The following is a 15185-nucleotide window of genomic DNA, read 5'->3' as shown; positions in this document are numbered from 1 at the left end:
CCAGGGTCTCATAAAACAAGGAATCAAAAGATGACCCTTTAATTTGACCCTTTAATTTTAATTTAATTATATAAATTCAACTAATAAAATAATAAATAATAATAATAAATTTGTAAGCCATCAAAGAAAAAAGAAAAACCTAAGTAAGATCTCAAGGTGATGATTCCCGAAATCACCTCCTCCAAATTTGCCTTCATGCATTTTATTTCCCCTGATTCTTGCCCACTTGAAGCACAGTCCCAAGAATTCAGGAGAATTTTTTTAGCTCTGCGCCTGAATTTTGCAATATTCAAAGAAACATGCAGTCTGAACCAGAAACACATTTTCAACTAATTGCTAACCTGGGAAGTGAGAACGAGGCTACATTGCTGAACAGTGTGGGCCACAAAAACATTATCCAGCTTTCCTACTGTGAGGATGGTAGGAGGGAATTCTGGACAATAATAGGCTCTGAATTATTTAAAATGTGAAATTATTAAGAGTAATCTTTAAGGAAAAGGATGGAGGAGAAACAGTGATGGATGAAGTGACGGAAGACTTTCAGAACAAGCGCGACAGGGTCACACTCTTTCAATGAAATGAGAGGTTAATTTGTTGCCTAAGTTCCAGATAACAGTGACCTTTTTGTGATAGACTTGGGTTGACCTCATTCCCTTCTAGCATTGATGATGTGTTGTGATTCAGGGTCAGCCTGTGGGTTCGGCAGTTGGGTCGGACGACTCAGAGGAGGAGGAGGGGGGTGTTGAAGAGCTTGCTGATGATGGCCTTGAGGCTCCGCAGAGCCCTCAGCCAGGCCCCTCCCATCTGGTTACGACGCAGACCCAGCTGTGTGAGCCTGACAGCGTGGATGAAGATGACCCACAGCTGGCCCTGTTCAAGGACGCCCAACGCAGGAGGCAGTCAATCAGGAGTAAACAGAGGAAGGCAATGGGGCACCTCGGAAGGAGGCAGAGAGAAGCCACGCCTTGAACTGTTTAAAAGGGGAATGTGTGGGAGGGCTGGTTTGCTGAAGGCAACCGTTTGAATAGCTCCTGTTTCATGGTTCGTGTTTTGTTTTGCTCTGTTTGCTCTGTTTTGTGTCCATAAATTTGGCAGGCTTAGTTCCAGCCTCTTGCCTTCTTGTAAAGGGGGTTGTCCCTGCCTTTTCTGCAGGGCCGGTAGTAGGCTGGTACAGAACATGATGTTCCCTAGTTGGGTAATGAAACGTCTGCAAGCAAACAACGAAGCTCAGAGGGCACCAAGGACCAAGTTCAATCCTGAGCTACAGATGGTCTCTTATGTGTAGTTAATCTGGATAGAAAATCTTAAGCCAAAGATTTTTTTAAAAAATCCTCCTTGTAATATCTGATGCATGGAAAGCCGGAGACGCTGTTGGCTGCTTAACAGAAGATTTCTCTCTGCCGGACCAGATAAAAACCCAATTGCTTCTCAATCTACTCATCTAAACCGAAAGAAAGTGCTGCCGTTTTGGAGTCTGAAAGAAAGGCCAAATACATTTCAAACTTTTTCACTTACACCAGGTTGGGTAGCATTAACTGGGTTTTTTTTCCCTCAGCTTTTTCTACTAGCATTTCTTGTCATAATTAATTGCTTTTTAGATGTATATTTTTTCCTCTTCGGTGAGTGCTATTTATATGTGCACAGATATTTTCTGCTTCTATGCACTGTGAAGTACATTTTATACAGGGCAATTTTATCCTGCTTCTAATTTTATCTGCATCTTCATGTTATCTCTGGTTAAGTTTGGCCCAGAAATTATATATTTTCATAGCTTTGATTTTTTTTTATTATTATTTTTTAAAAAAAATATTACTTTGGCTTTTAGCCCCTACTGTGATAGTCTTAACCAGGGGTTTTCAAACTTGGTCCTTTTATGACTTATGGACTTCAACTCCCAGAATTCCTCAGCCAGCAAACCTAGAAGTAAGGAGGAATTTCCTAACAGATTGTCCTAGATCAGGGGTCTTCAAACTTGGTCCTTTTATGACTTATGGACTTCAACTCCCAGAATTCCTCAGCCAGGCACGCGTCATAAAAGAGCCAAGTTTGAAGACCCTTGGTCTTAACTATAAGATGATTGGCTTTGCATGGTTTTACCCCATTTTATGCCCTTTCCTGCCAAAGTTGTCAAGAGAATCACTGCCATTGTTAAATTAGTAACCCGATTGTTAAGTCCATCTGGCTTCCCCATTGACGTTGCTTGTCAGAAAGTCGCAAAAGGAGATCACGTGACCTTGGGACACAGCAACCGTCATAAATATGAGTCAGTTGACAAGCATCTGAACTTTGATCATGTGACCATGGGCATGCTGCAATGGTCATAAGTGTGAAAAATGGTCATAAGTTATTTTTTCCAGTGCGGTTGTAACTTGGAATGATCACTAGATGAATCTCATGAATGGCTCAAGTATCCAAATAAAAGTCCAGGATTATTTTTGTTCCTGAAAAGCTTACTGTTTATTGAATACACGGCCTGGTGAAGGTGAAGGAAAACTAACTCTAATATCCCAAGGCATCAGACAATAGCATATAGCACTGACTTTCCCAGCCAACAACCCCCCCTGCCCCCCACCCCACATGTCCATGTAGCTCATGTAAAAAAGTTATCTGTGTTATGGGAACCATCTGCTATCCTCTTCACACCTGCTAGAATGTCCTTGAAAGTTTCCCAGACTGCCGGCTTCAGTAAACTTCTTCAAGAACTGAAGAGGTTTCGTTTCTCTAACTAACTAACCCAGACATGTCAAACACAAGGCCCGGGGGCCAGATCCAGCCCGCGAAGTGGTTTCATGCGGCCCGCGAAACCATCCTGGAAACAGTGAGGGAACAGCCCCCACTGCCTTGGCCCTGGCCCAGAGACCCTCCTCCTGCCAGAGACCCTCAGATCTGTCCCACTCCTGCCCAGGCCCCCATAGGCACCCTTGATGCGAACGATGTACAGCTGGCCACGCCCACCCAGTAGGCCACATGCACTCTAGCCACGCCCACCCAGTAGGCCATGCCCACCCTGGCCATACCCACCCAGCCCCCTCAGGGCAATCGCAATGCTGATGCGGCCCTCAATGAAATTGAGTTTGACACCCCTGAACTAACCCATTCAAAAGCAACACCTTGACAACCCCCCCCCTTTACTCTAATGGCAAGATGAAAACGGAAAGCCACGTAGCTGCCAAATTTTCACTCTTGACAATGAACTGTTGTAAGTGAAGGACTACTTGCATATTATTTATTTACTTTTTATACTGCATTGTTCTAAGCTGGTCTTTTGAGTGTAGCTGAACTTATGTTTCGGATAAGGTGGGTAGAATGTGGTTTTCTTTCTCTTCGAAAGGCATGAAAATAAGATAAAACCCAAATAACTTAACATTATGAAACAGAAAACGTTCGTGTATAAATTCCTTGGCTATATTTCCTGCCGCTGAAAGCAGAAGATTCTACATTTAGCCAGAAAACTTTCATCAGATTTCTCCTGCTCTAAAAACAAGGTCTTAAAGATGCAAGATTGTTTTTTCCATGAATACCAGTTTGTTTTTTCTGAGCATCATTTACATATTTTATTTTATTAGACTACATTGAATTGAATTATGGGATATTAGCAGATTTTTTTCCCCTGCACAGCTTTTGTGTGAAAAAAATTCTTTTCTTGTGACTGTGTCATTTTTCGTGAAAAGAAACTACATATTTCTTTTACTTCTCTAAATTAGACTTTCAATCAGTGGAAGGCTCACGATTCAGGTAATGAAACTTTAATTAAGCCTTAAAATATAGCACAACTATATTCGGATAATGACTATAAGTATATATAGATCTTTCTCTGAAGAGTAAACCACTGATTTGAAAAGTTCTTTAAAAAATATGACAAATGACAAACGGGCAAACCATGGAAGGCAATTACAAAATTTAAAAAGGTAATTATAGGAAACATAAAATCCAATACAGAGAAAGTACTCAAAATCTAATTGAGCCTAAAAATATAGCAATGCATAAAGGTAAAGGTAAAGGTTCCCCCACACATGCGTGCTAGTCGTTTCCGACTCTAGGGGCCGGTGCTCATCTCCGTTTCAAAGCTGAAGAGCCAGCGCTTGTCTGAGGACGTCTCCGTGGTCATGTGGCCGGCATGACTAGACACCAAAGGCGCACGGAACGCTGTTACCTTCCCACCGTAGTGGTCCCTATTTTCCTACTTGCATTTTTTACGTGCTTTTGAACTGCTAGGTTGGCAGAAGCTGGGACGAGTAACAGGCGCTCACTCTGTTACGCGGCACTCGGGATTCGACCCACCAAACTGCCGACCTTCTGATCGACAAGCTCAGCGTCCTAACCCACTGAACCACCGCGTCCCTTTCCTAGAAATGCATATAGAAAAGCAAATGTCATTGTTTGCCAAAGGTGTCAGTGTAGGTTCCCAGCATGTCTCTCTAGCCCAGGCATTCCAGATGCGGGACACCACAAACACAAAAACCCCTCTCTGTGTGATCAATTGCCCCAACGCCCTTGGCAACGTCTGTGCTCCTGGCTACTTCCCTTTGCAGTCAGTGGCAAATTCGCCTGACCATCAACCAATAACCCATAACCAAGACACAGTGAAGACCTCCTTGTTTTGTTTATGGCAATAAGTGGGGAGAGAAGCCACCAAATCTTGGATCTCTCCAAAGTTCATCATCTCACATCAACATCTGTATATATTCCCTACACCCGGCCGTCCATCCCTCCTCGTTCTCCATTGGCTGAGGTACTATGAGATGAGATTCTCTCCAACCGCCTTCTACATATTTCCTGCTACCCTCCCCAAACATACTAAATCACACATTGCATGTGCATTTAAATGAGCAGACAATGTACGCAAGGTGTGTCAGATAACATTCAGTCGCATATTGGGCATGCTCTTTTGACTTGCTTTTGAGTTCTTTGTTATTGTGTGGGTTCTTAGAACAATAGGTTCTTTTCTGTTATTCAGTTAGTTTTAGTTTTCCTGTTTTAATTTTACCTATTTGTTTTACCTCTTTCCTCTTGCAGCTACTTCCTCTTACAGCTACTTCCTCTTACAGTTAATTCCTCTTACAAGTTTAAATTTTGAAGACCTTTCATTCATTCCTATCAGCACCTCCATATTGCCTGAGCATCTCAAAATACAGGAGAAGGCCAGGCAGAGCCTGAGGGAGGAGTCAAGAGAGGAATCAGCCTAGAGTCATAACATTCTCACAAGCGATCTGAGTCCAAATCCTCTTGAATTCTCTTGACTCTTATCCAGCATCAATTTAGTGCTGACCATTAGCTGATTAGATTCTTGTATATAGACATAAGCAATTAATCAGCTTGACTAGAACCTATGGATTCTTAGCACCGTTGACACAAGCCCAGACATAAGATAAAAGGCATTGCTGGAGATATTTTAGCTCCAAGCAACTCAAGAATGTACAATCATCCCTAAACCTCACTTTAGGTCTGGAAAAAAACTGACAGCCCCATGTAATAACAGTGCCCCTGTGAGATGGACTGTACAGCTGGAGAAGGAAGGGTGGGGAATCTTGGCAATCACACCACGGCTTTCCAGGAAAGAGGCAGCACATTTCAGAAAAGGACCGAAGACAAGAGAATGCACAGTCCAGATGAGGGCAGAAGGAAAACGTTTAGGACAGCCATGCCCTCAGATCTCTCAGAGTACAACTGTTAGAAGATTATAGCTTTTCTCTGGCAAGAGTCTGTCTATTAGAGGCATGTCAAACTTGTGATGTCACATGACGTCGCGTGATATATCGCGACTTTTTCCCCATTGCTGGCAACGGGGTGGGCACAGTTTCAGCATGACGCATCCGGCCCGCAGGCCAGCAGTTTGACGTGCCTGGTCTATTAGATGGAAGCAAATAAAGAATTGGACTCAATTGGATTTCACAGTGTCATCTTTGGACTTAGGCCTGACCTTATACAATCTCAAAAGAACATCCCCGTCACCATGTGCCAACAGAGTCCTCCCTGTCTCGCTTCTTTGTGCACAGAGTTTTCAATGGCTCTACCATCACTGTTGATACGTCAGCTCAGTCCAGGAAGAGATGGAGAAGTCAGCGCCTGTCTTGATGGGGCAAAGCGGTTAATGAATCTAAAGGGACTCACCTGGTGTTGTCAGAATCGATGGTGTGGAAAAGTTTCTCCAACTCCTCCTCGTTAAGAGTCCCATCGGAAAAGAAGGCCTGGAATTCTTCCAAGGACAATTTCCCATCATCTGTAAGTAATAGAACAGAAGATGTGAGGGATTAACAGCAGAAAAGGGGGAGTGGGTGCAAAACAGAGGGGAAGCATAACCAACACAAAGAGGTGCAATAGCCAAGGTCACAATCTAGGATGGATACCAATCTGGCATTAAGGAAAATCCCTTGTCTATTTGAATTATAGAATGATAGAATGATAGAATGATAGTCCAGTTTGGTCTAAAGGCAGCTTCTTGGTTTATGCTTTTGGGCACTGTTGAGGTCTCTAAATAAATTATGTGCCAGGCAGATGGTTTTATCCTTACATGAAGTAACCAGTGACAAAATCATGGAGGATATTATTAAGGAATTTGCTGTAGAAAGACTGCCATTAATGGATCATTCTGGTTCATTCTGGTTTGGACAGATCAACCTAGAGGAATGTCTGTTATGGCATGTAACGGTGGTTTGTTTGTAGTCTAAGACTGCAAACAAGACAATAATAATTGTCCTTCCTCACTTAAAGAAAGCTTAAGACTGGAAAAAGAAACATTAGATTTAGACAAGACAGGTCTGGTCAAATGAAGAGTAGGATTAAGGGTGACATGATAGCCGGGTTCTAATATTTGAGGGGCTGCCACAAAAAAGAGGGGGGTCAACCTGTTCTCCAAAGCACCTGAAGGCAGGACAAGAAGTAATGGATGGAAACTAACCAAAGAGAGAAGCAACCTAGAACTGAGGAGCAATTTCCTAACAAATTGTCCTAGATCAGGGGTCTTCAAACTTGGCCCTTTTATGACTTGTGGACTTCAACTCCCAGAATTCTGGGAGTTGAAGTCCACAAGTCATAAAAGGGACATAGTTCCCTCATGCTGGCTGAGGAATTCTGGGAGTTGAAGTCCACAAGTCATAAAAGGGACATAGTTCCCTCATGCTGGCTGAGGAATTCTGGGAGTTGAAGTCCACAAGTCATAAAAGGGCCAAGTTTGAAGACCCCTGTCCTAGATGAATCAGAATTTCCACTGCTAACCAAGGCAGTTGTTGGCTGAGTATCTTACAACCTTTATTATCATGGTTATTAAGCAAATGGCTGCAATTAAGTGAATCATGTAGTCATTAAGCAAATCTGTCTTTGCTTGTCAGAAACCAGGTGGGAAGGTCACAATAGGTGATCACATGACCATGGGACCATGTAACCATCCCAAATACATGACATTTGCCAAGCATCCACCCAAATTTTGATCACAACACTGTGAGGAATACTGTGACAGTTGTTAAGTATGAGGGCCGGTCGTAAGTCCCTTTTTTCAATGCTGTTGCAACTTGAAACGGATGCTAAATGAATGGTTGTAAGTTGAGACTCCCCTTCATGGATTACTGCCTTGTCGTGGCGAAGGGGCTTGCGTAATTCAATGAAGCTATGGGCTATGCCGTGAAGGGCCACCCAAGACGGACAGGTCATAGCAGAGAGTTCTGACAAAACGTGATCCACTGGAGAAGGAAATGGCAACCCACTCCAGTATCTTTGCCATGAAAACCCTATGGACAGTACCAAAAGGCAAAACGATATGACGCTGGAAGATGAGCCCCTCAGGTCGGAAGGCGTCCAACATGCTACTGGGGAAGAGCAGAGGGCTAGTACTAGTAGCGCCAGAAAGAATGAAGCGACTGGGCCAAAGCCGAAAGGACGCTCAGCTGTGGATATGTCTGGTGGTGAAAGGAAAGTCCGATGCTGTAAAGATTTTTTCTCCATAGGAACCTGGAATGTAAGATCCATGAATCAAGGAAAGCTGGACGTGGTCAAACAAGAGATGACAAGACTAAACATTGACATCTTAGGTATCAGCGAACTAAAATGGACAGGAATGGGTGAATTTAATTCAGATGACCATCAGGTATACTACTGTGGGCAAGAATCCCTCAAAAGAAATGGAGTAGCCTTCATAGTCAATAAAAGAGTAGGAAAAGCAATACTGGGATACAATCCTCAAAATGACAGAATGATCTCAGTTCGAATCCAAGGCAAACCATTCAATATCACAGTAGTCCAAGTCTATGCCCCAACCACCAGTGCTGAAGAGGATGAAATTGACCGGTTCTATGAAGCCCTACAGCACCTTATAGAACTAACACCCAGAAATGATGTCCTTATCATCATGGGGGATTGGAATGCTAAAGTAGGAAGCCAAAAGATAACTGGAATAACAGGCAAGTTTGGCCTTGGAGTACAAAATGAAGCAGGGCACAGGCTGATAGAATTTTGTCAACAGAATACGATGGTCATAGCAAACACTCTTTTCCAACAACCCAAGAGACGGCTTTACACATGGACATCACCAGACGGTCAACACAGAAATCAGATTGACTATATGCTCTGCAGCCAAAGATGGAGAAGCTCTATACAGTCAGTAAAAACAAGACCAGGAGCTGACTGTGGCTCAGACCATGAGCTTCTCCTTGCAAAGTTTAGGCTTAAATTAAAGAAAGTAGGGAAAAGCGCTAGGCCAGTCAGGTATGAATTAAATCATATTCCTGTTGAATATACAGTAGAGGTGACAAATAGATTTAAGGAATTAGATCTGATAGACAGAGTGCCTGAAGAACTATGGACAGAGGTTCGCAACATTGTACAACAGGTAGCAACCAAAACCATCCCAAAGAAAAAGAAATGCAAGAAAGCAAAATGGCTGTCTGAGGAAGCTTTGCAAATAGCTGAGGAAAGGAGGGAAGCGAAAGGCAAGGGAGAAAAAGAAAGATATGCCCAATTGAATGCAGAATTCCAAAGAATAGCTAGAAGAGATAAGAATGCCTTCTTAAATGAACAATGCAAAGAAATAGAAGAAAACAATAGAATAGGGAGGACCAGAGATCTTTTCAAGAAAATTGGAGAGATGAAAGGAACGTTTCATGCAAAAATGGGCATGATAAAGGACCAAAATGGCAGGGACCTAACAGAGGCAGAAGAGATTAAGAAGAGGTGGCAAAATTACACAGAAGAATTATACAAGAATGAGCTTAACGTCCCTGATAATCACAATGAGGTGGTCACTGAGCTCGAGCCAGACATCCTAGAATGTGAAGTGAAGTGGGCCTTAGAAAAGCTGAGCAACAACAAAGCTAGTGGAGGTGACAGTATTCCAGCTGAGCTATTCAAAATCTTAAAAGACGATGCAGTAAAAGTGCTACACTCAATTTGCCAGCAAATTTGGAAAACTCAACAGTGGCCACAGGATTGGAAAAGATCAGTTTACATTCCAATTCCAAAGAAAGGCAGTGCCAAAGAATGTTCAAACTATCGCACCATTGCACTCATTTCTCATGCTAGTAAAGTTATGCTTAAAATTCTACAAGCTAGACTCCAGCAGTATGTGGATCGAGAACTACCAGAAGTACAGGCAGGATTTCGAAGAGGCAGAGGAACTAGAGATCAAATTGCTAACATACGCTGGATCATGGAGAAAGCTAGAGAGTTCCAGAAAAACATCTACTTCTGCTTCATTGACTATGCTAAAGCCTTTGATTGTGTGGATCATAACAAACTGTGGCAAGTCCTTAAAGAGATGGGCATACCAGACCATCTTATTTGTCTCTTGAGAAATCTATATGCGGGCCAAGAAGCAACAGTGAGAACTGGACACGGAACCACTGATTGGTTCAAAATTGGGAAAGGAGTCCGGCAAGGCTGTATACTGTCACCTTGCCTATTTAACTTATATGCAGAGCACATCATGAGAAAGGCAGGGCTAGATGAATCAAAAGTTGGAATTAAGATTGCCGGAAGAAACATCAACAACCTAAGATATGCAGATGATACCACTCTAATGGCAGAAAGTGAAGAAGAACTAAAGAGCCTGGTGTTGCGGGTGAAGAAGGAGAGTGCAAAACTTGGGTTGAAACTAAACATTAAGAAAACCAAGATCATGGCATCTGGCCCTCTCAATTCCTGGCAAATAGATGGGGAAGAAATGGAGGTAGTGACAGATTTTATTTTCCTTGGCTCCAAGATCACTGCAGATGGGGACTGTAGCCAAGAAATTAAAAGACGCTTGCTCCTTGGGAGGAAAGCCATGGCAAATCTAGACAGCACACTAAAAAGCAGAGACATCACCCTGTCAACAAAAATCCGTATAGTCAAGGCTATGGTCTTCCCAGTTGCAATGTATGGCAGTGAAAGCTGGACCATAAGAAAGGCTGAGCGCCAAAGAATTGAAGCCTTTGAACTATGGTGCTGGAGAAGACTCCTGCGAGTTCCTTGGACTGCAAGGCGATCAAACCGGTCAGTCCTAGAGGAGATCAACCCTGACTGCTCTTTAGAAGGCCAGATCCTGAAGCTAAAACTCAAATACTTTGGCCACCTAATGAGAAGGAAGGACTCACTGGAGAAGAGCCTAATGCTGGGAAAGATTGAGGGCAATAGAAGAAGGGGACGACAGAGAATGAGGTGGCTGGATGGAGTCACTGAAGCAGTAGGCGTGAGCTTAGATGGACTCCAGAAGATGGTAGAGGACAGGAAGGCCTGGAGGAACATTGTCCATAGGGTCGCGATGGGTCGGACACGACTTCGCAACTAACAACAACAACAAGTTGAGACTACAGCTACAATTGTAGACTACAGCTACAACTGAGCCCAAAATTGTTGTTGCTAAGTGAGACATTTATTGAGTTTCACCCCATTTTACATCCTTTCTTGCCACAGTTGTTAAGAGAATCACTGCAGTTGTTGAATTAGTAGCACAGTTGTTTAGTTGAATCTGGTTTACCCATTGTCTTTGCTTGTCAAAAGGTCGCAAGAGGGGATCACATGACCCCGGGACAACTGTCATAAATGTGAGTCAGTTGCCAACTGTCTGAATTTTGATCACATGAACATGGGGATGCTGCAACGGTCCTATGTGTGAAAAATGGTCATAAGTCACTTTTTTCAGTGATGATGTAACTTTGAACAGTCACTAAACTGAACCGTTGTTAGTTGAAAACTACCTGTTCTTGTACTGTTTTGCCAAGGAGGAAAAATTAAATTGATATCTCTTCTAACACACTTATATGAAAATAAAATTTGCAACTGTGACTCTATCAGAATTCTGGATCAATGTGTAAAAGAATACAATGTACTACATGAGAAGGGTAAAAACATTTTGATTCCATTTACAACGACTATTTACGAGAGTCAGAGTTTTCTTCAACAGCTACCATACAAAGCAAATATTGATTTTTTAAAAAGACCCACGAGATGTCTAAACAATAAAACCCAGATTTCAGAAATTTCACAAAACTAAGCACGTTCATCCCTTGCTGCACTTCACGGGGTTTCAAAGTTGATTTTTTCTTTAAATTGACAATGAAGCTATAAAATTGTGAGATCCCTACAATTTAAAAAGTAAAGCGGTGTACTGATTTATTGTACAGGCTAGCCCCAAATTACGTCATTAGCTTTATTTCTGTGGCCCCAGACACATTCATGTGGTTGTTTAGATGGTTGTGATATCAGACAATTTGAGAAATTTTGATTTAAGCTTTTTTACAAAGCTTTTTTTTGAACCCAACCCAAATATGCTTCCCCTAATAAACCAAGTTTAAACAAAACTCAGGTTTAATAAGCCACAATGGCTGTTTGCAAGCCTATATTAAGAACCAATTAATTCTTTGCCATCACTCTGCTTCTATAAGAAAGAGCAGGCAGAGCTTGGAGGCAGCGTCAAGAGAGGAATCAGCCTGGAGTTATATGTTCCCACAATTGTGCTATGTCCAACTCTTCTTGAATTTTGTTGACTGGTCAGTTGACTAGAGGCATGAGAAATAAATCAGTTTAACTGGAATTTAAGTGGTCCTGATTCTTCACACACGACAGCTTCCCTAATGCCCAGGTTCTCTGGCTTGTGCTACAATTTTTAAAATTAATCTTAGCTTTGGAAGCACTGAAAGTCTTTTTCCTCAAATCCCAAAGATGCTTTTACATGAGGCAACTGGACTTTCTTGTTTTTCTTTGAAGACATTTCGCTTCTCATCCAAGAAGCTTCTTCAGCTGAAGGAGACAGCTGAAAAAGCTTCTTGGATAAGAAGGGAATCATCTTCAAAGAAAAACAAGAAAGTCCAGTTGCCTCATGTAAAAGCATCTTTGGGATAACTATGACCTGGATGACTGAGAATCCCCATAGACATTTAGCTGTGCACTTTTTCCTCAAATGTACAGTTTCAAACAATTTATTTTTCTCTCTTCTTCCCCCTTATTTCCAATGCATATACGGAGATCAACAGAGCAGTTTCATCCCACAAGTTAATAAACATAATTAGCTAACGTCCAATCCTTAAAAAAAACCTCAAAAGTTTAAACCTTCCTGTAGCACACAGCCTATTAAAAGTTAGCCTGATACCTGGGCAAAGCACAGTTCAACCTATCCTTTTATCCTTTCTATCTATGTAACATCTTCTTTTAATCTACGGAATATTTTAAGCACACAGAGTACTCCTTAAGCTGTGCATTGACTAAATGTCTGGAGCTAGGAGTTCTTAAAGAGGAGGCAGGTTTGTGAGATAAGAAGTGTCAAGAGCTAAGGGGAACCAGGAAAGGATGATTATCAGGCTTTAAAAAAAATGGCCTGGGCAGTTATAATCCTCTGCATATCTAAGGGTACGAGTTAAAATAAGCAGTGCTGAGCTGAGAATTTGCCAGACCTCAGAAACTTTAGTTGCCAAGTTGCCAAGGTTGGATACCCCTGCTTTAAAGCATATTAAATATACACGGATTCAGGAATACAGATTAAGGCAGCCTTTCAATCAGGAAATCTCAGCCTGCTTGGGACAATACAAATTACACATATTCCTTTGCATTGCAAATTCTACGCTAACGACACATTTGACTCCATTTTGCTTCTTTGCTCAATCAAACCTTCTCAGGGCATTCAGACATGTTGCAGTAAATTATTAGCCAGGCAGGTAGTTATATTTCTGGCAGGAAGCAGCAGGTGAAGCTAGGCAAAATCACACCAGATACCTGTACAATTAACACAGCCCCCCATCCCCCCCAGCCCACCCCGGGCTGTGTGCTTTCTTCACTTCTCTTCTCTCTATATACCGGTGACTGCATCTCAAAGGATCCCTTTGTTAAAGTGCTGAAGTTTGCAGATGATACAATGATGATTGGTCTCATTTGAGACAATGACAAATCTGCATTTAGAGGGGGGGGAGGGGTGAGCAGCTAGCCTTGTGGTGGGGCCGGAACAATCTTGAACTGAACACACTCAAAACTGTAGAAAGCATAGTAGATTTTAGGAGAAGCCCTCCTATTCTACCACCTCTCACAATGCTAAACATCATAGTGTCAACAGTAGAGACCTACAAGTTTCTCGGTTCTGTTAATATCTCAAGATTTAAAATGGACACCTAACACCAAAAATGTCATCAAAAAAGCACAACAAAGAATATTATGGCAGGTCAAGATGGAAAAAAAATTAATTTTCCTTCCTCACTGCAAAGAAAGCCTAAGTCTGGAAAAAGAAGAATTAGCTATAGATAAGACATGTCTAGTCTAACGAAGAAAAGGACTGTGTGATATGATAACATCTTCCAATATTTGAGGGGCTGTTACAAAGAAGAAGGGGTTAACCTATGCTCCAAAGCAGTGGAGAGCAGGACAAGAAGTAACAAAGGACAAGATCATCAAAGAGAGAAGCAACCTAGAACTAAGAAGAAATTTCCTGTCAGTGAGAACAATTAAGAAGTGGAACAACCTGCCTCCAGAAGTGGTGGGTGCTCCATTGCTGGAGGTTTTTAAGAAGACATTGGACAGCCATTTGTCCAGAATGGGATGAGGTATCCTGGTTCAGCAGGGGCTTGGACTTGAACAGGGGTAGGCCACCTTGGCTCTTTTATGACTGGTGGACTTCAACTCCCAGAATTCCTGAGCCAGCATAGCTCAGCTTGGAAACCTCTCCCTTTCCCCTCAGCATGGCTGGCTCAGGGATTCTGGGAGTTGAAGTCCACGAGTCATAAAGCCACCTAGGCCAGGGGTAGGCAACCTTGGCTCTTTTATGACTCGTGGACTTCAACTCCCAGAATTCCTGAGCCAGCTGGCTCAGGAATTCTGGGAGGTGAAGTCCACAAGTCATAACAGAGCCAAGGTTGCCTACCCCTGGACTAGCAGAACTAAAAACCCTTCCAACTCCGTATTCTGTATTCTGTCAAGCCATTGTGATGACACTTCTCTATTAGTAATGGAAGCTTTTCCTCTGCCTCTGTAAATGAAGACTAATAAATTAGGTACCGTGAATTGCTAATTTTCATGCTGGATGTCAAGATGGTAAAAAACTGCAAGTCTGCTTCAGAGACCCGTCTATCAACCTGCACGAGATGTTTTTCTCAATCATTCCTGAGAGGTTATGAATTATATCTCCACCAGAGTCTTGTCAGTTCTTCTTCTCTCGGCCTTCGCGAAGTTTGTCAAGATATTTTTCATTCCCCAGGCCTTTTGCAGGCAATGGTTTGGTGCCCACCCCAATTCTGGGCAAAAGACACCAACTACTTTAAGAAGTTGGGGACAGAGGCTACTACGCTGGTAGCTTTCCAGATCACCCTTGGGGCTCAGTTCCAAACCAATGCAGACTCTTCTTGGAAAGGGTGATACATTGACCATTGAAAGTTGATTAGGTGGCCTGTCCCTATCCTGAAGTCAGGGACAGTCCTGAAAACTATTTTTCATTTTTTTTTTTGCCTCTTCCTAAAATTGAAAATAATTCATTTTCTAACCAGACTTCTCCCAGAGTCTCTTAAGCAAGGTTTATTTATTTATTTATTTATTGTAGAAGAAAGGTAGTAGTTTATAATAATTCCAGGAGCTGAAACATTTCCTAACCTGTGATAGTCTTAAGAACATAGAACATCAGAACTGGAAGGGACTTTAGAGGTCTTCTAGTCCAACCCCCTGTTCAAGCAGGAGATTCAGAGAAATGGCTGTCCAATCTCTTCTGAAAAGCCTCCAGTGATGGAGCACCCGCAACTTTTGAA

At 42.3% G+C, this 15185-nt stretch overlaps 1 protein-coding gene across 1 annotated transcript in view; it reads right to left on the bottom strand.

Annotated features, from left to right (window-relative positions):
* Nucleotides 1-15185, bottom strand: part of NECAB2 (N-terminal EF-hand calcium binding protein 2) — a gene marked incomplete at both ends in the record, with an annotated part of 152207 nt that overhangs the window by 84043 nt on the left and 52979 nt on the right. The window contains one exon of the mRNA XM_083370720.1: nt 6112-6220. Within this exon, the coding sequence (XP_083226846.1) occupies nt 6112-6220 (109 nt within the window). The remainder of the gene's footprint in view (nt 1-6111; nt 6221-15185) is intronic.

The sequence above is a fragment of the Vipera ursinii genome (assembly GCF_947247035.1).
Source record: "Vipera ursinii genome assembly, chromosome: 10".
NCBI lineage: Eukaryota > Metazoa > Chordata > Lepidosauria > Squamata > Viperidae > Vipera > Vipera ursinii.
This window is presented reverse-complemented; position numbering and strand designations above follow the sequence as displayed.